Here is a 20,754-nt window from a genome sequence, read left to right on the forward strand (position 1 = left end):
AGTATTATAGAACCGCAAATCTACAATTGGTCTATATAACAAACAAGCACTTTGTTTCCGCGTAAATGAGGCTTCCTCTATTTCTCTGTAGAGTCTGTTCTGCACGTGAAGTAGACATTGATGCCACTAAAGTTGGCACGTTGGGGCTGAGTCAACCATTTGCCAGTCCCACTCTAGGCAACTGCGTCGCCTGAAAATGGCATTGGATGCTTTCTGCATCTTCCTCCGAATCTACTGCTTAATTAGAATAGCCTTCATCGCCGGCAGCCTCCTCTCTGCTTGTTTGACAGACCGATTCGCACAACTATCCGTTATACTGGTAAAATGACATCGACCGATCGAAATTCTTGGTGCGCTATTTGCGGAGTTACGATTAACTCACACATCATCCGATTCCGCTTGATGTGGCCGAACGGTTTCTCTACGTACGATCCAGATGTTGTTAGCGACGCTGACGTCGGGTGGCTCGATCAAGTGCATTTTCTTGGCTACAACCCCCTAGCAACTACAAGCTCAAAGTATGTTCGCCATAAATTCTACAATTCATACGCTGATCAAGTTACTCAGATTCTATGTCTCCGATCCAGCTATTATTGGCCGAGGAATCGAAATGGCCACCGAGACGAGGACAGATCCCGCTTTTGCAGGTGTCGAAGTGCGTACTCTACGCGTCTATAGAAACAAAAAAGGTCCCGAAAGAGTAATTCCGTTTCACTGGGAATGCTACAAGACCTTGGCACTATATCTGACCGGAACATCTGACACCACAAGGATTAGAAAAGGGGCCCTTTACAGAGTTTTGGAACGGTTCTTGGTGGTGAGAGACTTCCAGCGACAGGCGGCTTTGTCAGAGTATAGATGTCTTTCCCTTCGACTATGGTGATTCCAACAAGGCTCAGAAGGACTACTGGGAATGCATTCCTGGACAAGAGTACACAGTCTTCAGCCCCCAGTGCCAAGTACAACTGAAGGGCGATATGGCCGCTTACATCTCAGGTCCGGAATTCGAGAAGCCTAGCCAGTACCACTGCAAATCTAAGGCTAACTCAAACCCTCTTACATTGCTTCCCGAGACGGTCATATCTGGTGTTTCAGAGTTCCTTGATAATGAGAGTCTCATAAATCTATTCTGCGCCTCATTGGAAACATACTCAAGCCTGAGAGACAGTGGTTCTTTTTGGAAAAGACGTATAATCACCCACTTGCCCTATTTTCTTGAGTTGCACGAGTACTTGAAAGAACACTCTCAAAATTTGGAGGACAGAGACTTCAGAAAGATCTTCTTGTGGGCCGATGCAGCCTCCAAGCCGCAGTTTGGTGTCACTAGACTCATGTTTCCCGTCGCCAATCGACGACGGATCTGGAAGGTCTGTGAGCAAATTGAAGAGCTTTACAACCAAGAACCTCGACAGAAAGGCATTTCAAAGAGGCACTTAGGGTGTCAGGTCCATAAGAGTGAAAGGCAAGTACTAGGAGACACTGGAGAGCCAGGCCTGCATTTTCGATCTGCAAACTTCATTCAACAGTGGTCTGGGTTACTGTGCCCCTGGACTCTTGGCCTTTTTTGGAACTCGGAGGGGGATCTTTCAGGTATAGCCGTTACGTTTGGACGAACGCAGAGAATATTCGGGCATGAACCAAAAGAAAGTGGCGCATGCCGTACTGCGGGTTCGTTCGCGGGCGGAGTCTGGATCAAGGGCTTTGTCTTTCATATTTATGCTTCATCCGCTCTCAGACCCTGGCAGTCTTGTTCTTGGAATTATTCCTCTTGCAAGGGCGTCACAGTGTGTATTGATGAGAGTCGAGCCCGCTTTCGGTCGCTAACTAAGGGCTAGGTACATCTCACCGATGGCTCCGAGCATACGTATGGTCAGGGTGATGAGCATCTACTCAGAATGCCATTTGCGGCAACGGAAAACATGGCAATCGTCGGTATCAAAGGCACTCTAACAGTAAGTCTTCACGGAACTTTCTCGGAGTTTCTAACGTTGAGAACCATAAAGGCACATAAGAGACACGCTATTTCTCCCTTTATCGAGAAGGTGAGGTTCTTGCAAGCCGCTACCAACGGCGAGCACTTTTCTCGCGAGCCGCTTAAGCATCGAGACCAAGAGGTCACTAGTTGGAATCCAGTGAACTGCATGTTCAGGAACCTAATCTCACCGACCGACGACCTAGAGCTGAACTTGTGCAAAGGTCGTGTTCGTAAATTTGATCGTTGGCACTGCCTCGTTCCACTTAACACCCTCGTTCTCGCCAACGACGCAAGCGAACTATCCCAGATACGCAGCATTTCTGCGTACATTATTCGAGATCCGATATATTTCAATATCTGGAACAACCATTGTGACGTTGGCAACCTACGAATCACAACAGACACAGAGACTCGCTATCTGAGAAATATGGACGACGATGGTTCGATTTGGCCTGGGCAGCGTTGGGATACGTTCCACATCGATGGTCCGGGTGGTGAGATAATCGAACAGGTTATAGTCCATCATGCCTTGTTTCGAGACCCTTCGCCCAAGGCAATTGAAGTAAGTGAGACTAATCCGATGCTATCAGATCTAACACGCAAGGCAGACCTGTACAAACCGGGGCCGATCAGTAATTTGGGGCGTGGATATGGAACGCGGTGAATACGGGGACGAAACGAATAAGCCCTGTCCTCCAAACATGAGCCACAGGCTTCCCACTCATCTGCGCCCAGATGACGGATTTACTATTGTTGGGTTAACAATGGGATGCGGGAAGGTCTTTGGTCGTTGGCACTCAGATGAGTATCAAGTCGAACGTAGCAAAGCGCCCGACTGCCACTCGTACTCGAGGAGATTGAAAGATAAGGGTGAGGATTATGTGGATGAGAAAGATTCTCGCGGGCCTTGGACCAAGGAACAGTATGATAGGCGCAATGAGTCGACTATACATACAGGCATGAGCAAGTTTGGCATCATCACGAAAAGAATCACAGGTAGTCCCGGGCGAGGTATCTAGAAATCTTCAGACAATATGTGATTAAAGACTCAAGAATGATTTCTCTTCCATGATCATCGCCGCGAAACACTGATGACGTAGGAGTTGAGTGCCTACCGCCCTGAGATGTTGAAGGTTGCTCTCTTAAAACCCTGATTGTTCGATCACCTAACAACCAATCATACCAGTAACGACAGATCCGAAAAAAGAGCCTCCAATACCCCCAAGTGCACCAGCAACCTCTTTGAGAACAGTCGGTGTGAAACAGTGCGCTATGTCTACATTAGTAAAGCCTTCTTATTATCACGATACAGTGACTCACTGTTGCTAGTCTGAAGTGTAACGTCAATCTCCATATAGATCGTATCGCCAAAGTTCTTGCGCATCTTGATGTAGTTGCTAAATTTTGACATCTTGCAACTCTGGGCCTGGAAGTTTGGGTTTGTCGGGGTATAGTATCTCATGGCTGGTTTCGCAGTCTTGGGATTGACTGAATTCTGAACGGCTGAGGCCATGTACCCTCGTGTATGACGTCCGAAATACTCGCCTCTGATCGAGATACGTAACCAGGCGTCCTTTCTGCGGCCACCGCCAGCCATATGCTTGACTTTTCGGGTGTACACAACGCTCTTGTCGCAATCTCCATTTCCGCAGATGGAGTGGATGGCTTCGCCGAGGGGCTTTCTGATGGAGGCTTCGCAGCCATAGTCAACTTGAGTCTTGCCGAAGAAGACCTTGGTCTCTTTGGGGGCACGGGTGTCAAGATCAAAGTCGGTGATGTTACCGAGTTCTGGGGCGTAGGGCTCTTCCAGAGTGTCAAGGTCGCGCAGGTTGAGATGAGACAGTGAGATCATGGGAGTCGAATCATAGTCATCAATTGACACATTGGCAGGGACTAGAAAGCCTTGTCCAAAGTCGAAAGGCTCTTCAGCGTCAATGTCCCGTGGGCTGGTTGCTGGCATAGCCAGTACAGACGCAAGAGAGATGAGAATGATCTTGAAAGAATGCATAGTGAAAGGATTGATAGAATGAGTAGTGATAGACTTATGGTTCTGAGCTACATACCATTACCAGCGCGGCCTGCATTATTTATACCTGCTCATTGCATTATCGTCTGTTGCGCACTTATACCTGATATCTCCAGATTTCTCTAATTTGGGGGCCAAGCGCTATCGCATGATAGCGGACTACTTTGTCCAGAATCTTGGGGGCCATATTCCACCGCATGTTCGTTGGCGTTTAGGCAATATCCTATCAACGTGATTCCATCCTGTTGTGCAACGCGGTACCGGAAGCGACCTTCTACTTCCAGACTTACGGATCCTTTGAAGTAACGTCTCAGGTATTACAACTGTGTTCTCGAACCTCGCGGACTCCAAATGCTGCGCTACGCTTTAACAGTAATCTTACGGCTTGACTCTTTCAGCCATACCGCCGATGCGCTGCAATTTGGACCCCAATTGATAAATGTGAGCTGAGGCCTCTGAGGCTATGTTGAGATGTAATGGTACAAATATACGGTGGTCTAGGAGGTAAAGAGTTTAAGGCACAATGATGACAGGGGTAAAAACGTGCTAGTGACTTGCCAAGACTGCCGGGGCTGTCGTGTATCCCTCCGCGAGATCTAGACTCCAGGCCAAGTCTGGGGGCCCAAATCACAACGAAACACAGACAATTAAAGCTTGGCAATATTACTACCGTGTCGTTATTTGAGCACTTATCTTACCAGCACTTCGTAAGGGCTGAGATGAAGAATATCTCTTGTTTCTTCTAAGCAGCATCGCCTATGGGGAATAGTTCTTAGACGCTAAATGGAATTAAACATAAGGAAGTAAATATAGGACTATAATGCAGAAAGCTGCTACAGATTGAGAGCTCGATATAGGTCTAAGTAGAAATAACAACCATCATTTCTATGAAAGTATGCATGCAGTCATTCGAGGAGTTCTTACACTAGAGCATTTCAAAAACACAAAGTTTCCTGTTTGAGAAACCGGCATTTTCTTATTTGTTGCCGGTTTTTGTATAGTATTACCTAAGTTGTAGCCCTTGCCTTACATCAGTCGACGAGAATATTGAGCTAGCGCAGAGACTGTGACGGGGATAACTCTTCCCCAGAAAGCTATTAGTAGACCATGAGATCCCACAACCAATCAGCAATTGAGAGGTCTTTATCGCTCCATAACTAAATTCCGGTCGCTATGTCATATTAATGTGAACTCCTTGTTTGCCCCTGGCGTTCTCACAACTTGCTTCTGACAACTGTGCTAAATACGCCCCGGGAACAGGATAGATCACTTCTGTGAAACATAAACCCTGACACGAGAGTCAGGAGTCGCCTGATAAGAGAAAGCAACCTTTTTCACATCTTAGTAGCGTGCACCAAGAACTTTCTCATCGTATCAATGCTCATTTCAAAGTTAGTCTTAATCAAATGGGCCCGTAATCCACGGAAAGTTCTATCCGATCTATTTCGGCCTAAATCCAGCTTGGTACCCGGTCTAAGCGGAAGCGCCACTGCGGAACAGAGGCCAATAAGTGGACGTGGCGTGCGGATCATCCAAGACATTTTCGAGCGACACTGAATGACCGTTACGCGATTGGCGCTCTCGAACCTCTAGTTAAATGTGGCTTATGGCACGGCTGGGACGCTAGCTAGAGATTTTATGTGATTCAACTCTGCAGCAAGTCTCAGCCAAGTCTTTCGATCTGAATTGAACGCCACGATCAGATGTTTGAGACATTTTCAATTAGTCACAGCTGGACAACCTCCAAGACGTCACGATCGCTATTCAGGGGAGAATAGTGTCCGATTAGTGGCAATGAATCACACCCCTTGAGCCTCTAACGAGCCTATAAGTAGCTACTCGTCGTCCTCTTCCATTTATCACCAGACAAGCATCTTCGTCTCCCCACTCATTCAAATACAACAACAAGTTTTCAGCATGGCTGGTCAAAACAAGTATATCGCAGTCGTCCTAGATCTGGGCCGAGTTCTCGTCAACTATGCGGCCAAAAGCACTGTTGGTCTATCGCCCAGCCAGATCGCCAGCGCTCTAGACTCCCCTGGCTGGCATGACTACGAACGGGGTAAAATCTCCGAGCAAGAGGCTTACGATGAGGTTACTAGAGACTTCAACATTGATCTGGAGACCTGGACACAGACTCTGGAGCAGATGAGGGACGGTATGAAGGCCAACCTGTCCCTCATTTCTGCCATCAAGGAACTGAAGCAGACTTGCCCGAACGTCAATATCTTTTGTCTTTCCAACATCCCAAGACCTGAAGTTGAGCTTCTGAAAGATGAGATCGAGAGTTGGGGAATTATCGATCAGTTCTCTGCGTCGTCAGATCTGGGAGAGCGGAAGCCAGACCTGGCGATTTACAGAAAGTTCTTGAAGCAAGCGCGGGTTCCTGCATCGTCGTGCATTTTTGTTGACGATAAGGTTGAGAACGTCACTGCAGCTCAGGCACTCGGTTTCAAAGGCATCGTCTTCGAAGACAACGATTCATTGGTCGGAGTCCTGAACAACGCACTTGGCGATCCTGTTTCCCGAGCCCAGAGGTTTCTCAGTCATAGTGCAAAGAAGATGTTCTGCACACTGAGTACAGGACAAGTGCAGCCTGACAATTACTCGCAGTTGGTGATTCTGCAAAACACAGGAGATCCGTGTGTGTCCCAATACCCCAAGTCATGACCTCGGCTGACCATGATCGTAGGAGCTTGGTTGTCCTAGAGAACGAGCGGTATACTTGGAATTACTTCCAGGGAACACCAAAATTTGCCGGCACGACTTATCCTGACGACTCAGACACCACGTCTCTAGCCATGACAATCCTTGAGTCAATCCCGATGGCTGACAAGGTGCAAGCAAGAGATAAGATCCTCTCAAATCTAAGCCCTGATGGACTCCCATACGTATGTTATTCACATCAACCAGTCTACTCAACCATACTTACTGCGTTTTAGTGCTGGTTCAGCAAGACCAGACCTCGCTTCTGCCACTGTATATGCGCCACTGTCTTTCGCTTCTTCTTCGTCAATGACTGGCAAGACGAGCTTCCCGGAGTCTACGACTTTCTCTGCCAGCTCCTCGAAACAAGGGCTTACCTCCATGGCAGCCGGTACTACGAAAGTCCAGATTGGCTACTTTACATTCTCTCTGATCTTTGCGCCCGTCGACCCTCAGACCCGAACCTTGCAAAGATACGGCAACTACTTGTCATATGTATACAAGAGCGCATGGGCTGCAATAGAAACATCCTCAGCGCTGCGATGAGAGTTTTGAGTGCTCAGTCTCTGGGCTTGAGGAATAATAGAGATCTTGAGGCGGTGCTTGAAGCTCAACAGGTCGATGGCGGGTGGGAGCTGGCGTGGCTGTGGGGATACGGTTCAAAACCGCTCAAGATTGGGAGCCGAGGTGTTGTTACGGCTATGGCTATGAATGCGATTCGGCATGCACGGGCATGATTGTTAGAAGCTAGGTTTTGCGAGCAAGGGTAGTGAGTTTAGGTTAGAGAACTTGGAAATGAAGCGATTTCTGATCCGGCCTTCTCACCGATGTCAAAAGGGCCACTATGGTCTGAACAAATGAGGGGAAAGATGTCTCGTTTGCCAAGGCCACGATGTTGTCTTTTTAAGTGCGGAATATTCGGGACGACATTGAACCGAGCTAACGATGAGGGGCAAGTTGGGATCAGGTGACTAACCTCGGAGGTCATGCCGACTTCTCAATCTGAGTTATTAAACTCTTCGCGAAAAAATAAGTGTACCAGGCAGGGTAAACATATTTGGTCATGTTTGAAGAAAAGATCGTTGACTTCAAACCCTCGCCTGGGTCAATCTCGTTGGTTGGTGCTTCGATTGTGGTGGACCAATCAGATTACCCAGGTGTTATCCGTGCCGCAAGGGACTTGGCCCAGGACTTTGCTCGTGTGACGAAAGGAGATGCAAGTCCGTTGATTGTGATATCGACTGACTCGGATTACGAGAGGATACAGACTGAGACAGCCATCATCATCGGTAGTCTTGCTTCGAGTGGAATCATCAAGACGCTTGCGCAACAGGGCAGACTTGACGAGAAGGCAATTGAGGGAAAATGGGAGACATTCAGCACTAGTATCATCGATCAGCCTCTCGGAACGTGTGAAAAGGCTCTGGTGATAGCTGGCAGTGATAAGCGAGGTACCATCTTCGGCATCTACACGCTCTCCGGACAAATTGGTGTCTCACCGTAAGTCATCCCGAATGAGGTCAATCCAACGAGATGTTCTAACACTGAAAAGATGGTACTGGTGGGCCGACGTACCACCAAAGCACCATGAAGAGATCTATGCCATCGAGAAACATACTGTCCACGGCGAACCATCTGTACGACATCGCGGTATTTTCCTCAATGATGAAGCCCCTGCCTTGACTGGTTGGGCGAGAGAGAAGTTTGGAGGATACAACTCAAAGTTCTATGTCAAAGTCTTTGAACTTCTACTCAGACTCAAGGTATATAGTCAACCTGTTTGATTGCAGCACCACTGACGAAACAGGCAAACTTCCTCTGGCCAGCAATGTGGCCCGGCTATCCCAACCCCGGCGCATCCTTCTTCACAGATGATCCGTTGAATCAAAAGCTCGCAGACGAATACGGCATCGTCATATCAACATCCCACCATGAGCCCATGCAACGACTCTCAAACGAGTGGTTTGCCGAGAATCCAGACGGAAGCTGGAATTGGTTGACCAACAAGCAGAAAATAACCGAATTCTTTGAGCACGGTGCTAGTCGAGCCAAGGGCTGCGACTCATACTTCACTCTGGGTATCAGAGGAGAATATGATAAGAAGATGTTAGCCGAGGATCCTGCTGCTGTGGTGCAGGATGCCATTGAGACGCAGAGGCAGGTTGTTAAGAAAGTTTATGGAAGTGAAGACGCTGTACCTCGTGAGTATTACCCCATTCGAGGTTGGAAGTAGCTAAGTCGTGCAGAACTCTTCGCGATCTACAAAGAGGTCCAGTCGATGTTCGAAACCGGCCGACTGAGTGTTCCAGATGATGTCACTCTTCTGTTTCAGGATGACAACTTTGGTACGATCCGTCGTCTACCTACGAAGAAGGAGGCCAAGAGGAAGGGCGGAGCTGGTGTAAGTTCCTCTCTTCAACTATCAGCGCTCACTAATAACCTTCTAGGTATACTACCACCTTCAGTACGTCGGCGATCCTCGAAGCTATAAGTGGATCAACACAAACTCACTAGTATGTCTCAACCCCTCGCTCCAGATCAAGTACTCATGCGCTACAAGGGGAAAGTATGGCATCAACTCCAGCAAGCGTACCATCACAACGCTCGCCAAATCTGGGTTTTCAACGTAGGAGATCTAAAGCCTCAAGAAATTCCCATATCCTTTGCTATGGCTCTAGCTTGGAACATCAACAGCATCAAACACGATACTCTCCTGCAGTTCTTCCGTCAAGCTGCTGAACGTGAATTTGGCGCTGAGCTTGCGGATGAAGTTGGGTCAATCTGGCACCGACACGACCGGCTGCTCGCTTTGAGAAAGCATGAGCATATCGAGCCTGATACTTTCTCCGTATTGCATTACAGAGAAGCCGATACCATCTATCGTCGATGGAAAGACCTTCTTGACGATGCCGAAAGAGTACATGCCCGTGTTTCCGAAGCAGAAAAGGCAGCGTCTTTCCAGCTTATTCTCCATCCAACCAAAGCGTCTTACATCTACAACAAGGTACGCTGGAGTCAAGCTCTAAACAAGCTATACGCTCGTCAAAGACGAAACTCAGCGAACACATATGCCCAAATCGCTCTGGACGCGTTTGACCGAGACTTCACATTGTCAGAAGAATATCACAGCCTTTTAGACGGGAAGTGGAACCATATTCTGATGCAGCCCCACTACGGCTACGAAGATACATGGCACGCTCCTTCACGCGACATGATTGGTGGACTCTGCTTTGTTCAGAAACGTCAGAACTCGAATCCTATTGTTGGACAGATGGGCGTTGCTGTCGAAGGCCATGAGGGTGTGAGGCCAGGTCGGATCAATGAAGAGTCTGAGAGGACGCATCCAAGCAGACGGGATCTTGTTCCTGGTTTGACTTTACGGCTGATGAGTCGGTATGGACCTGAGGCTCGATATTTTGATATCTTTACCCGAGGAGTCCCGAGGATCAACTGGACTGTTTCAGCGCCTGAGCCTTGGATCAAGCTTTCAAAGGTCTCGGGGGTCTTGGAGCCCGGTGAGGATGATGCCCGGGTTGAGATCTCAATTGACTGGGATCAAGTGCCCGATGGCTTCAAAGAGGAAGTACTCGTCGACGTTCGGTCGGAAGAAGGAGATTTTGAACAGGTCCATCTGCCAGTCGATGGCAGACGAGTACCAGACTCTTTCAATGGCTTTGTTGAGCAGGACGGTTTCGTGTCTATCCCTGCCACCGATTGTCACCTCGAGACTCCGTACCTAGTTCTGCCTGATGCTGGCAGACTTGAAACTGGCTCTTTGACTCTCACCCCAGGAACCGTCAGCGGCGATTCCACTCCCTACGTTCACTATCCTTTTTACCTCTTCAGCGAGACTGCCAGCGCTAAGTTGGTACTATACTTCGGCACCACTCTGGATCTCTCCTCAGAAGATGTGCTGACCTATGACGTTCAAATCGACGAGGAGCAAGACCAAAGCTATCCTCTGCAGAAAAGAACTCCAGAGAGTGAGAAGAACGCTGCTGACAAGGGATGGGCGTCTGCTGACGGTTGGTTCTTTGCTGCGTCGGATAATGCATGGGTACGGGAGCATACGCTTGTGTTGGGACCTGGTGCACATACGCTGCATCTCAGGTTGGGGCATGCGAACATGTTGCTTGAGAAGATCGTGATCGACTGCGGTGGTGTAGCGAAGAGCTACCTGGGCCCTCCGTTTGGAATCAAGGCTTGAGGCTTATGAAGATAAAGAGTAACGCATGTCACCAGTGAGATAGTTACGGTGAATTACAATGCCATTATATTTTACCCCGATGGCTTTTAAGAAATAGTCTATGAGTGAATGTATATGCCAGTTGAGTCTCCAGCGCCTGTTTCCCAGCCAGATCCCATGTTTAAAAATAAATACTCGAAATCAGATACGCTCCATCTAGCAGGTAAGGGTGAACTTGAGCTTGCGGTCCTTGTTCGCAATACCGAAGTACTTCTCAACCTCAGGAGTAGCCAGAGGCGCATCGAAAGCGGTAAACCAGAAACCACTAGCATCCTTCTGCTGCCACAACCAGCATCCAACATTGTTGTAGTAGCTCTGCAGACTAGCGGTGGTAGCAGCGGCCTTCTGGTAGTTAGGTCCCTTGGTAGGCCATCCGGTCTCTCCAACCCAGACAGCAGCCTTGGAGTTGACAGCCTTGACGTGCTTCTGCACACTCCAGTACGAGTTCTGGAACGTCTTCTTCTGCAGAGCCTCCTTGATAGCAACGCCCTGCCAGTAGGGGAAGCCGTTGGTGATGGCAATGTCGCACGCCTTGGTGACCACGTCGTTGCGGCCGTCGACCCATGCGGTCCATGTGTCGGTGTGTCCGACCTTGAGGTTCTTGTTGAACTGGCGCACCATGCCGCGCACGTCGTAGATCTGCTGGGCCAGCTTATCGGGCGAGATGTCCTTGCGGTACAAGTCCTCGGAGCCGACGGAGATGGCGGCGATCCAGTCGGTGCCGTACTGCTTGATCACCTTGAGAAGAGCGGCCTTGTCACGGCCGAAGTGAGCATCGTCGGTGGCCCAGACGCCAACAAGGATCTTCATGCCGGTCTGCTTGGCGGCGGGGACAGCCTTGACCAGTGCTGAGAGATCGTCAATACATGCAACTCTATGTATGGGATGCAGGGGTAACTTACTGTTGCAGTCATCGGCGGAGTAGAGGCGCACAGCGTTGAAACCCTTGTTCCAGCTCTTGATAGTCTGGAAATCCTTCTTCCAATCCGCAGTGTACTTGCAAGCGCCATCAGCCCTGTTGGCACCCATACTGAAACCCTTGTACTGCCCGGCCAAAGCCTGACCAGGTAGGAGCATCAAGGCCGCCGCGACGGCGCCGATAGATCCGAAGAGCTTCATATCGAAAAAATTAAAGTATAACGAAAGTGATGAATAAGCGAGTGACGGGTATAAACAGCCAAGAGATGGACAAGAAAAAAAAGTTTGGGGAAGGGCGAGTGTTTATTTAAATTAAGCGGCCCCCTTTTCCTTGCAGGGGTGGACTTGGTTTTTTTGCCGCTGGATCCTCGTATTGACCCATGCTAGCGAGGCGTTCTAGGCCAATTCTTCGTAAGCGTGGTGCTATTTTTGTAGCTGCGCCGGTGATTCCGTGGCGCTAGGGACGGGTTTTATGGGGATTGGAAGAGTTTGGGTCATTTTAGAGATCAGATGAACATTAATGCGTTTGGTATGAATTCATATCGTTTACGTCATTGCCGAGATGGAAGGATTCGAGATCTGGTGACATGGGGTGAGTTGTTTTTCCGTGGCACGCGTTAAGTGGTTTTGCTTGCGATAAGCCAGTGTATTTATCTTATCAGTTTATCTTATCGGATCAACACGTTTGTCCACGTTCATCAGCCCATACCCTAAACCTCTGTCATCAGCTCATATCAATTACACACTTTGATCTTCAGATAAATAGTTATAGATCTAGTACTTAATAAACTATGGAGTGAGATAGTTGCAATCAGTTTATCAGAGAGGGATACTACGTGCGTCAGTATTGAAAGGGGTCTATCTGGTCACTTTACGATTTGAGAATTTTCGGACCCGAATAAGTTCTGACAAAACGATTCCATCGCACCACAGCTAGAGACACAACTCAGGCCTGTTACACATGAGTCGGAGTTAAATCGGAAAGTCGAATTGATCACAGTAGTTCTACAGTATCAATAAAAAACTCATGTTTCTCCCTACTGCTGAGTAATGCTCCATGTTTGGGCATCAATATCCATAACATAGAGTATGCTAGATTACGAATTCTTACCTGACGCAGACGCTTGATCTATGTATAACTCTATCTTGTAGTGCTTCTATGGCTGAAAGTATGCACAATCTAGAATTCTATTCTTGGTCCATGCTGCTCATCCTTTCCTTCAGGAGCTGCCGTCCAAATTGTGCCCTCCAGATAAGATCCATGCAGTCAATGACGGGGTTGCGCTAGCGTCATTGGGCAAAGAGTTGACAACGACACGTCAAAATATGGGTTTAGCATAGTTAAAGTTAGGCGCGTATTGCGGGAAAGTAAGATGAATCTGAGGGTATGATTTGATGAGATCTGCCATTGAATGACAAGGTTCGCTGGTGAACACAAAAGTGGTGGGGCATCTTCAAAGTTTCAGCCCAGTGCTCAATGTCATGTTGTTATGCAAGGAACTCCTCAACTTTCCTGACTGATTCAAGAGAACATATGATAGGAACATCACCAAATTAATTCAGATCAGGTGAGAAGCCTATGATCCAAAGTGGACTGATGTATTCAGCTGTTCTCGTAGTGCACTGCCATGCACTGATGGACTGATGCGCCTGATGCGCGGTTTAAGGCAGAGTTCTCCGCTAAAGGTTTACGTCTAACCAATCACAGCACACACTTTTCAACCACTGGCATTCGCAGCACTGGAGGTGCACAACAACAAACGGCTAGAGAATTATCCGGGCCAAAGGCTAAAATTTTCTTTCTCCACGCTCACGTCAAAAACGATCTCCCCCGCCCTCAGCCTTACTCACCATATCATACAATTCAATATCTCAAAATGGCCGCCTTCGATACTTACCAGACAACCCTCACGGGCCGCTACTGCAGCCAGGAGCTGTCCCACCTCTTCAGCCAGCGCTCCCGCCACTCTACCTGGCGCAAGCTATGGCTCTACCTCGCCGAGAGCGAGAAGGAGCTTGGCATCAACACCATCACCGACGAGGCGCTCGAGCAGATGAGGACTCATCTCACTGTTACTGACGAGGACTTTGAGGTTGCGCGCCATGAGGAGAAGATTCGTCGTCATGTGAGTCCATTGATAGAGTGTCATGGGGATAAGCGAGCTGACTAGCGTACCAGGATGTCATGGCTGTAAGAAGCACGGTGCAATGAGATTTTGATAGAACTGATTAGAGCACAGCACGTTCATGCTTTTGGCCAAGCTGCCCCTGCTGCGGCTGGCATCATCCACTACGGCGCGACGAGCTGCTACGTCACCGACAACACAGAGCTCATCCTCATGCGCGACGCTCTCGACCTTCTCATCCCCAAGCTCGCCAAGGTTCTGTACAACCTGCAAAAGTTCGCCCTCGAGTGGAAGAACGAGCCAACTCTGTCCTTCACACATCTCCAGCCTGCGCAGATCAGCACCGTCGGCAAGCGAGGTTAGTATTTTTCTGGGTCGGGAGATGAATTGTGTTCTGACGGTGTTTAGCTGCGGGTTGGGCGCAGGATCTCTTGATGGATCTGAATGAGTTTGAGCGCGTGCGAGCTGAGCTCAAGTTCCGTGGTGCGCAGGGCACTACTGGTACTCAGGCCAGTTTCCTTGAGATGTAAGTTGATCGTTTATTGCTGTTGGGAAAAGGTTTTGACATTTCTAGTTTCGGTGGTGATCATGACAAGTGCGATAAGCTCAATGAGCTGCTCTGCCAAAAGGCTGGCTTTGAGGAGTGCTACGACGTAAGTGCATGATATTCTTTTTATAGTACTTTTCTAACAATTCTCAGATCTCAACACAGACATAGTAAGTCTGACGATGCGATTGACTCTCTTGTTGTTACTAATACTTCTTCAGTACCCGAAAGGTCGATTGTCTCATTGCCAACGCCGTCACTGGCCTCGGCACCACCGTCACCAAGATCGCCTCGGATCTGCGACATCTCGCCTTCATGAAGGAAGTCGGCGAGCCCCGAGAGAAGGGTCAAATTGGAAGCAGCGCCATGGTCAGTCACACTCGTCTGCGAGCTTGACGACATACTAATACCCCCAGTAGGCTTACAAGCAGAACCCCATGCGATCCGAGCGAATTGCCAGTCTCGCCCGAGTCCTCCAGTCCAAGGCCGCTACCTACATGAGCACCCACTCCGCTCAGTGGATGGAGCGATCACTGGACGATTCCGCCTGCGTGAGTACCCTTGTTCTGTTCCTAAATGTCTCTGGCATATTCTAACTAGATTATAGCGACGAATTGACATCCCCGAGATGTTCCTCCTCGCCGATGCCGTCGCCATCACCCTCCAAAACGTCACAGAGGGTCTCGTCGTCTTCCCCCTCAAGATCCACTCCAACATCATGGCCGAGCTTCCCTTCATGATCACCGAGAACATTATTATGCGCCTCGTCGCAATGGGCGTATCCCGACAAGAGTAAGTCCCAACACCAACCACAATCACCGTCCACTAACAAAACCAGGGCTCACGAGCAAATCCGGGTTCTGTCCTTCGAAGCATCCCACCAGGTCCAGAGCCTCGGAAAGTCCAACGATCTTGTTGAGCGAATCAAGAAGACCGAGTTCTTCAAGCCTATCTGGGCTGATCTCGATGGCATGATGAAGCCCGAGCTGTACATTGGTCGCAGCGCGCAGTTGGTTGACAAGTTCTGTGGACCTGGGGGCAAGCTGGAGAAGAAGCTTGCGCCTTATCAGGATTCTATCCAGAAGGCCAAGGCTGCTGAGCTGAATGTTTAAGGAAGTATGAAACATGTAAATGAACGAAAAGAAAATGGAGATCAGGGCTGGTGATACCCAGTCAAGAATAAAAGAACCGATAGACCAAGAGGCCCTTGTGTAAAAAAATTCACTATGTTGTTGATCCAACCTGGAACATAACTATCATGTATCGCTCTGAAGAGACTCGGGGTATCAAGACCCGAGAAGTACTGCTGGTACGTAAGTTGTACCAATCGGATACCCTAGTAAAACGGAGCGTGGAGATCCGCACTAACCCCAACGGCTCGACATGGAGTTGGCGCATTAAGCTTTGAAGATCCGGGGTGCCTTGTCGTGCCCCCAAACTTTAGTAGAGACACGATTATTGGCGGAATTATTTGAGCTGTTGCAATGCCTGCAAGACATTAAGTGATTGGACAGACTTGCCGGATATGAAGGTATATAGTTCACTGAGGGGACAGATCTGTTCATTTCATCGGTCAAGCTCTGTGGGATATTCCTTTCTCACTATGAAGTTTCTTCCCCTCGCAGCAAGTCTCCTAACCCTCTTCGGAGGTGTTGAGGCCAAGAAGTCGCCCTTCTTTATCTTGACGGGTGACTCTACCGTTGCCACTGGCGGAGGCTGGGGCGATGCCCTCCTGAACAGCACCAAGAAACCCGCTGGCGGTATCAACATCGCCAAGAACGGCGCAACGACTGTATCTTTCCGATCCCAGGGCTTATGGGATACTGCTCTTGACAATGTCAAGAGTCACAAGAAGGATCATGAAGCTATTGTCACAATTCAGTTTGGACATAATGATCAGAAGGTTCTTACGCTGGAGCAGTACTCTGATAACCTTACTACTATGATTGGAGAGGTTAAAGAGGCTGGAGGCACTGCGGTAAGATTGACTTTGCAATTCTGGTGCAGTGACTGATTTCGGCAGATTATCATCACGTCCCTAACCCGCCGTACTTTCAAGGACGGCAAGGTGGTTGAGAACCTTAGTAACGAGCGCAATGCAGCAATTACTGTTGCGAACAAAGCTGGTGTCAAGTACCTCGACCTCAACACCGCAAGCACCAAGTACGTCAATGCTATTGGACAGGAGAATGCCGACAAGTACAATGAGATTGAGGGAGATCGCACTCATCTAAACTTCTCAGGGAAATTGGTCTTCGGAAGGATTGTGATGGATTTGTTGGTTGAGAAGAGACGTGATCTGGCCCGGTACATTAAGACGAATAAGAAGTTGAGTCAGCTTATTAGAGATGGGATTTATGCTACTGGAGCGGAGTGATTCTATAGAGGATAGTTGAAGCTTACAAATGAAGACTCAGGGTTATTCAATAACTGTACCATAATACAAAGAATTTGGAAAGTCATCTCTAGATCAAGTAGTGAATACCATTCCAAATCCTCTACCAGATTGGTGTCGGCTGTCCTTTAGTGGCTGTCTTGGGAGGATAAGACGCGACAATAGTCGTCAACCATATAGAGTATGTTAACAAGATAAATCCCGCAATATATATGACCGTCTGATCAAAAATCTCAGGCAGAACAACGGCGCCCAAGCTGAACGGGGCAAACGTCCATATAACACAAGCCACATTCGTGAGACAGAACCCAATGGACAGGCCGTTCCGTGAACCACGAGACAGATACTCATGTGTCGGCCCGATGATCAAAAGCACATTGGTGAGCGCTCCTGTGAGCATGAAGCTACCAGCACCAAGAAACTCGATCAATATCCAAACTAGTGCAAACATGGCGAGTTGCAGGAAGAAGGTGTACGTCAAGATAGATGAAGTAGCAGGCTGTCGTCCAAAGAGTGGCGAGAACGTGGCGATGCGGTCTTTGGGACTTTGGATGGTATACCACATGCAGAACATCTCAAGAAACGCCCATACCGCTAGTGAGAATGAGGTTGAGACAAAGAACCAGTGGTAATCATAGCGGGGCGCTGCTGCGGCGAAGAGATAGACGAATGTTAATTCGTGGGCGACGTAGAAGGTTTGCATCCAGAAGGGCATAGGGCCTTGACCTTCGCGGATGAGGAGTCGTATGGCGTATGTGTACTGTAGAAAGCCGATTGCGAAGCATGCGCTGGTCGCGATCATGACTGGAGTGTTGTCGAACTGGAGACTCTCCGCGATGCGTCCATAGTAGTCGATGTTCATGATGACCTGGGATAGAAAATGGCGATGAAGCCTTTCGTATGGTATCTCAATGATTGATCTCGAGATGTCTATAACGATATCTATATATAATTTTATCGTATTATAATGCTAGGTAGGATACAGCTTTATATCAATACTAGCGTTCCAGAATATCGGGTCGCAAGATGAACTGCCGAAAACGGTGCAGTGTTGTGACCCGAAAACCATGATCTCGGTACAGTCGAGAACCCCGATAGCCCGTTATTCTTTAACTAGAACGCAAGAGGAGAAAGAGAGCGCGCTGTTAGGGGTTCATTCTCGTGTTGATGTCGTAGAATTCTGATTAGCGGGCCCGTATTCTCGGTACGCTTATTATACAATAATGAATCGGGACGAGATGATCACTTGATGAGCGGCATTTTAGTAGAGCGAGAGATGGAATTTATGCAGGATAGTAGAAACCTGTAAATAAGGCACTTTATTTATTTATCTAAGCCTGGCACTTCTCTAATTCTTTAACTATCAGCCAATTGAACGATCTCAGCCACTTTAACTCGCTTGAGGACTCTGGCACACTGAAATCTGAAGTCAAGCATCGAACGATTACATCTCTGTACCTACGACCCATCGCCAACCCGACACTCCGCTTGGTAAGTTCAATAGCATCATTTCTCAGAAGAACATGAGGATAGACCTCATCCCACAACGACCAGAAAGATTCCTTCTCCTGAGCGCTTGCAGCATTCCACGCGCTAAGCGACATACCTTCTATCTGCTCCTCGTCGAGAACTCGGCGCAGCTGGCTGACATAAGACTCGAGCTCTTCTGACCATGTGATCGGCACGTCAGGTACCATGGTGTCAAAAAGTCTTCCGCGCGCTGCTCGGATAGACTTTGTAGCGGTCATCAACCGGCCGTTCAGATCCCGATCTTCCCAGAAGCCGAAATTGTATGCGAGCCAGGCCACCTCTCGCATTCCCATTGAAGCAACCGGTTGTGAGAGGAGACCCATAGACTCAACCGGTCGCCACAGCCCAATCTCGAGAAGTAATAGACCTAAAGAGTAGTACTCGTGTCTCTGCTTGTAGTATGAGTCTCGCTTGTTATGACGTGCATACTCCCCCAGTTCGTAATTGTCATCCGGAGGCGCTTCGGATATAAGCTTGTGAAAGACATAGGCTGGGTGCTGGTAGATTGCTTCTCGTAATAAGTCGGTGTTCTCATGTTCTCCTCTGAGAACCACATATGACTCTTGCGAATGGGTACTCGGCCTGGCTTTTCGCCTCAAAGGTCCAGACCGTCTTGAATCATTTGCATTACTTCGCCTGTCAGAATAATAACTTCGCTTGCCAGATCCACCTGATAAGCCATTCCACAGTGAAGGTGTAAAAGCTCCCTGGACCGCTGTAAAAAACCCTTGATTTGATTTTGTAGTTCGTCTTAAAGGCTGAGAACGTCTGCTCTCACCTCCCTTACTGCGGCTATCCGACCCCCAGGGTGATCTATCCCGCTTTGGCGGCGCAACAGCCTTTCCATCAGCAGAGTCGTCAGTCTCCCAATCTGAACCCATCCCGGCGGCCTTGCCAGTCTCTTTCTCATTGTTTCCCACAAAGTTTGTTTTGCGAGAAAATCTAAATCCCTTGAGATATGGTCGATCAACTCGATATGCTCCACCTGCGTCCTTGTCTTTAAAGAAGAGAATATTCTTTGACGATATATCTTTATGCATCCATCCGGCAGAGTGCATCTGAAAGATAGCCCTACAAATGGCCTGGGCTAGTTGAAATCGATCGTCCAGTGTAGGAATCCGGCTATTTCCGTTACTCATCATCTCGTGCAGTGTTACTGGCTCCGCTACTGGGTCAACATCATCAGGCAGCTCGTGGATCATCGTTGGCGTTTCTGTGTCCATAAAGGAAATTCCCAGGCAGCGAGGAGTGCTAAAATCCTGAGACATCCTCGCTTGACTCAAGAGAGAAGCCAAGAGTCGAGTGTTTCGATGCTTGCTACCCTGGGCGTCTGATCGAATGGTCTGATGTGTCTCGAGGAAAACGCGCCTCTGCTCCCACGTACCCAAGCGAGAGCCCTGCCCATCAGGCTGAATCTCATTTCGCGGGATAACCAAGACCTCATCTACCTTGGGACTCTGGCCGCTGATCTGTAGTGCCACAGACGCTGCGGATGAGATCCTTTTGTATTGATCCATACTGCCTGAAGAGACCAAACTTTCTCGACTCGTGCCCAACGATCGATAAACCTCCAGACTATCTTTACTCGCAGAGGCGACAAGTACTGCTAGAACGTCTCGGGTGATTGTGAAGCCAATTTCGCGAGGAAGGAGGCTGTATAGACTGTCATTGTAGTACTTCAACTGTTGTAACAGATCATTAAACTTTTCTTTATCCATGATGGCCCATTTGAATCGCCCGATTTTGGAAATATAAGACCTGGTGCTCTTCGAGGACGAATTGGCTTCTGAATCTGCCTTTTCGGAGGATGATAGCTTGACACCATATTTGTCGGATAAACAGTCCGTGTCATCGAAGACATCTCTAACACACGTCAAAGTCCGAACAACGACCTGGCAAAGGGCCTCATTCTCAAGAAGTCGTCGATCCAGATTACTGTCGTCAGGCTCAAGGCCAGACTCCGATTTAGCTTCGCTCGAAAGTCCCGTGCCTTGACCCCATTGGGCCAAACGACGTTCCTCGATAGCAAGCCTTGTTCCGAGGTGCGTTGCGGTCTTTTCGAGTTCCTTTGCTTCGATGAAAATCTTGTATGCGGAAATCGATTGCTTGAAAAGCTCAATGGCTAAGGGGACGACTCCAATAGCAAGGCCGGCCACCTCCATTATGTCTCAATTGGATGCTGACATGATATGAAAGAGCTAAAATTCTCGGGCGTGCGGGCAGCGGCTTTGAGGGGCTGACGTGATGCTGCAGGTCTGGTCACATGTTCATGCATAACCCTGGGT

The 20,754-nt window shown here is 48.6% G+C and overlaps 9 protein-coding genes across 9 annotated transcripts; 5 read left to right on the forward strand and 4 right to left on the reverse strand.

The window, feature by feature from the left end:
• Nucleotides 1-324: 324 nt before the first annotated feature.
• Nucleotides 325-2,994, forward strand: FPRO_13794 (uncharacterized protein; the record flags this gene model as incomplete). The annotated part of the gene is made up of 5 exons (XM_031218749.1): nucleotides 325-518; nucleotides 568-841; nucleotides 903-1,784; nucleotides 1,836-2,537; nucleotides 2,584-2,994. The coding sequence occupies 5 exons, from the start codon at nucleotides 325-327 to the stop codon at nucleotides 2,992-2,994; spliced, it is 2,463 nt and encodes an 820-aa protein (XP_031084576.1).
• A 147-nt stretch (nucleotides 2,995-3,141) lies between these two features.
• On the reverse strand, nucleotides 3,142-3,983 carry FPRO_13795 (uncharacterized protein; the record flags this gene model as incomplete). The annotated part of the gene is made up of 2 exons (XM_031218750.1): nucleotides 3,142-3,245; nucleotides 3,296-3,983. 2 exons carry the CDS (start codon nucleotides 3,981-3,983, stop codon nucleotides 3,142-3,144), a joined length of 792 nt encoding a protein of 263 aa, XP_031084577.1.
• Nucleotides 3,984-5,918: 1,935 nt separating this feature from the next.
• FPRO_13796 (uncharacterized protein) lies at nucleotides 5,919-7,444 on the forward strand (the record flags this gene model as incomplete). Its single annotated transcript, XM_031218751.1, has 3 exons — nucleotides 5,919-6,643; nucleotides 6,694-6,892; nucleotides 6,944-7,444. 3 exons carry the CDS (start codon nucleotides 5,919-5,921, stop codon nucleotides 7,442-7,444), a joined length of 1,425 nt encoding a protein of 474 aa, XP_031084578.1.
• Nucleotides 7,445-7,770: 326 nt separating this feature from the next.
• FPRO_13797 (uncharacterized protein) lies at nucleotides 7,771-10,914 on the forward strand (the record flags this gene model as incomplete). The annotated part of the gene is made up of 6 exons (XM_031218752.1): nucleotides 7,771-8,207; nucleotides 8,260-8,470; nucleotides 8,515-8,908; nucleotides 8,954-9,108; nucleotides 9,155-9,220; nucleotides 9,268-10,914. The coding sequence occupies 6 exons, from the start codon at nucleotides 7,771-7,773 to the stop codon at nucleotides 10,912-10,914; spliced, it is 2,910 nt and encodes a 969-aa protein (XP_031084579.1).
• Nucleotides 10,915-11,109: 195 nt separating this feature from the next.
• Nucleotides 11,110-12,072, reverse strand: FPRO_13798 (uncharacterized protein; the record flags this gene model as incomplete). Its single annotated transcript, XM_031218753.1, has 2 exons — nucleotides 11,110-11,801; nucleotides 11,856-12,072. The coding sequence occupies 2 exons, from the start codon at nucleotides 12,070-12,072 to the stop codon at nucleotides 11,110-11,112; spliced, it is 909 nt and encodes a 302-aa protein (XP_031084580.1).
• A 1,676-nt stretch (nucleotides 12,073-13,748) lies between these two features.
• On the forward strand, nucleotides 13,749-15,656 carry FPRO_13799 (putative adenylosuccinate lyase; the record flags this gene model as incomplete). The annotated part of the gene is made up of 10 exons (XM_031218754.1): nucleotides 13,749-13,997; nucleotides 14,051-14,062; nucleotides 14,112-14,355; nucleotides 14,406-14,523; nucleotides 14,572-14,650; nucleotides 14,698-14,714; nucleotides 14,766-14,913; nucleotides 14,964-15,095; nucleotides 15,152-15,336; nucleotides 15,383-15,656. 10 exons carry the CDS (start codon nucleotides 13,749-13,751, stop codon nucleotides 15,654-15,656), a joined length of 1,458 nt encoding a protein of 485 aa, XP_031084581.1.
• A 491-nt stretch (nucleotides 15,657-16,147) lies between these two features.
• On the forward strand, nucleotides 16,148-16,921 carry FPRO_13800 (acetylesterase, trichothecene gene cluster; the record flags this gene model as incomplete). The annotated part of the gene is made up of 2 exons (XM_031218755.1): nucleotides 16,148-16,522; nucleotides 16,568-16,921. 2 exons carry the CDS (start codon nucleotides 16,148-16,150, stop codon nucleotides 16,919-16,921), a joined length of 729 nt encoding a protein of 242 aa, XP_031084582.1.
• A 121-nt stretch (nucleotides 16,922-17,042) lies between these two features.
• FPRO_13801 (uncharacterized protein) lies at nucleotides 17,043-17,801 on the reverse strand (the record flags this gene model as incomplete). The annotated part of the gene is made up of 1 exon (XM_031218756.1): nucleotides 17,043-17,801. The coding sequence occupies one exon, from the start codon at nucleotides 17,799-17,801 to the stop codon at nucleotides 17,043-17,045; it is 759 nt and encodes a 252-aa protein (XP_031084583.1).
• Nucleotides 17,802-18,270: 469 nt separating this feature from the next.
• FPRO_13802 (uncharacterized protein) lies at nucleotides 18,271-20,631 on the reverse strand (the record flags this gene model as incomplete). The annotated part of the gene is made up of 1 exon (XM_031218757.1): nucleotides 18,271-20,631. One exon carries the CDS (start codon nucleotides 20,629-20,631, stop codon nucleotides 18,271-18,273), a length of 2,361 nt encoding a protein of 786 aa, XP_031084584.1.
• Nucleotides 20,632-20,754: the final 123 nt, after the last annotated feature.

Source organism: Fusarium proliferatum, assembly GCF_900067095.1.
Source record: "Fusarium proliferatum ET1 genome assembly, contig: FPRO_scaffold008, whole genome shotgun sequence".
Taxonomy (NCBI): Eukaryota; Fungi; Ascomycota; class Sordariomycetes; order Hypocreales; family Nectriaceae; genus Fusarium; species Fusarium proliferatum.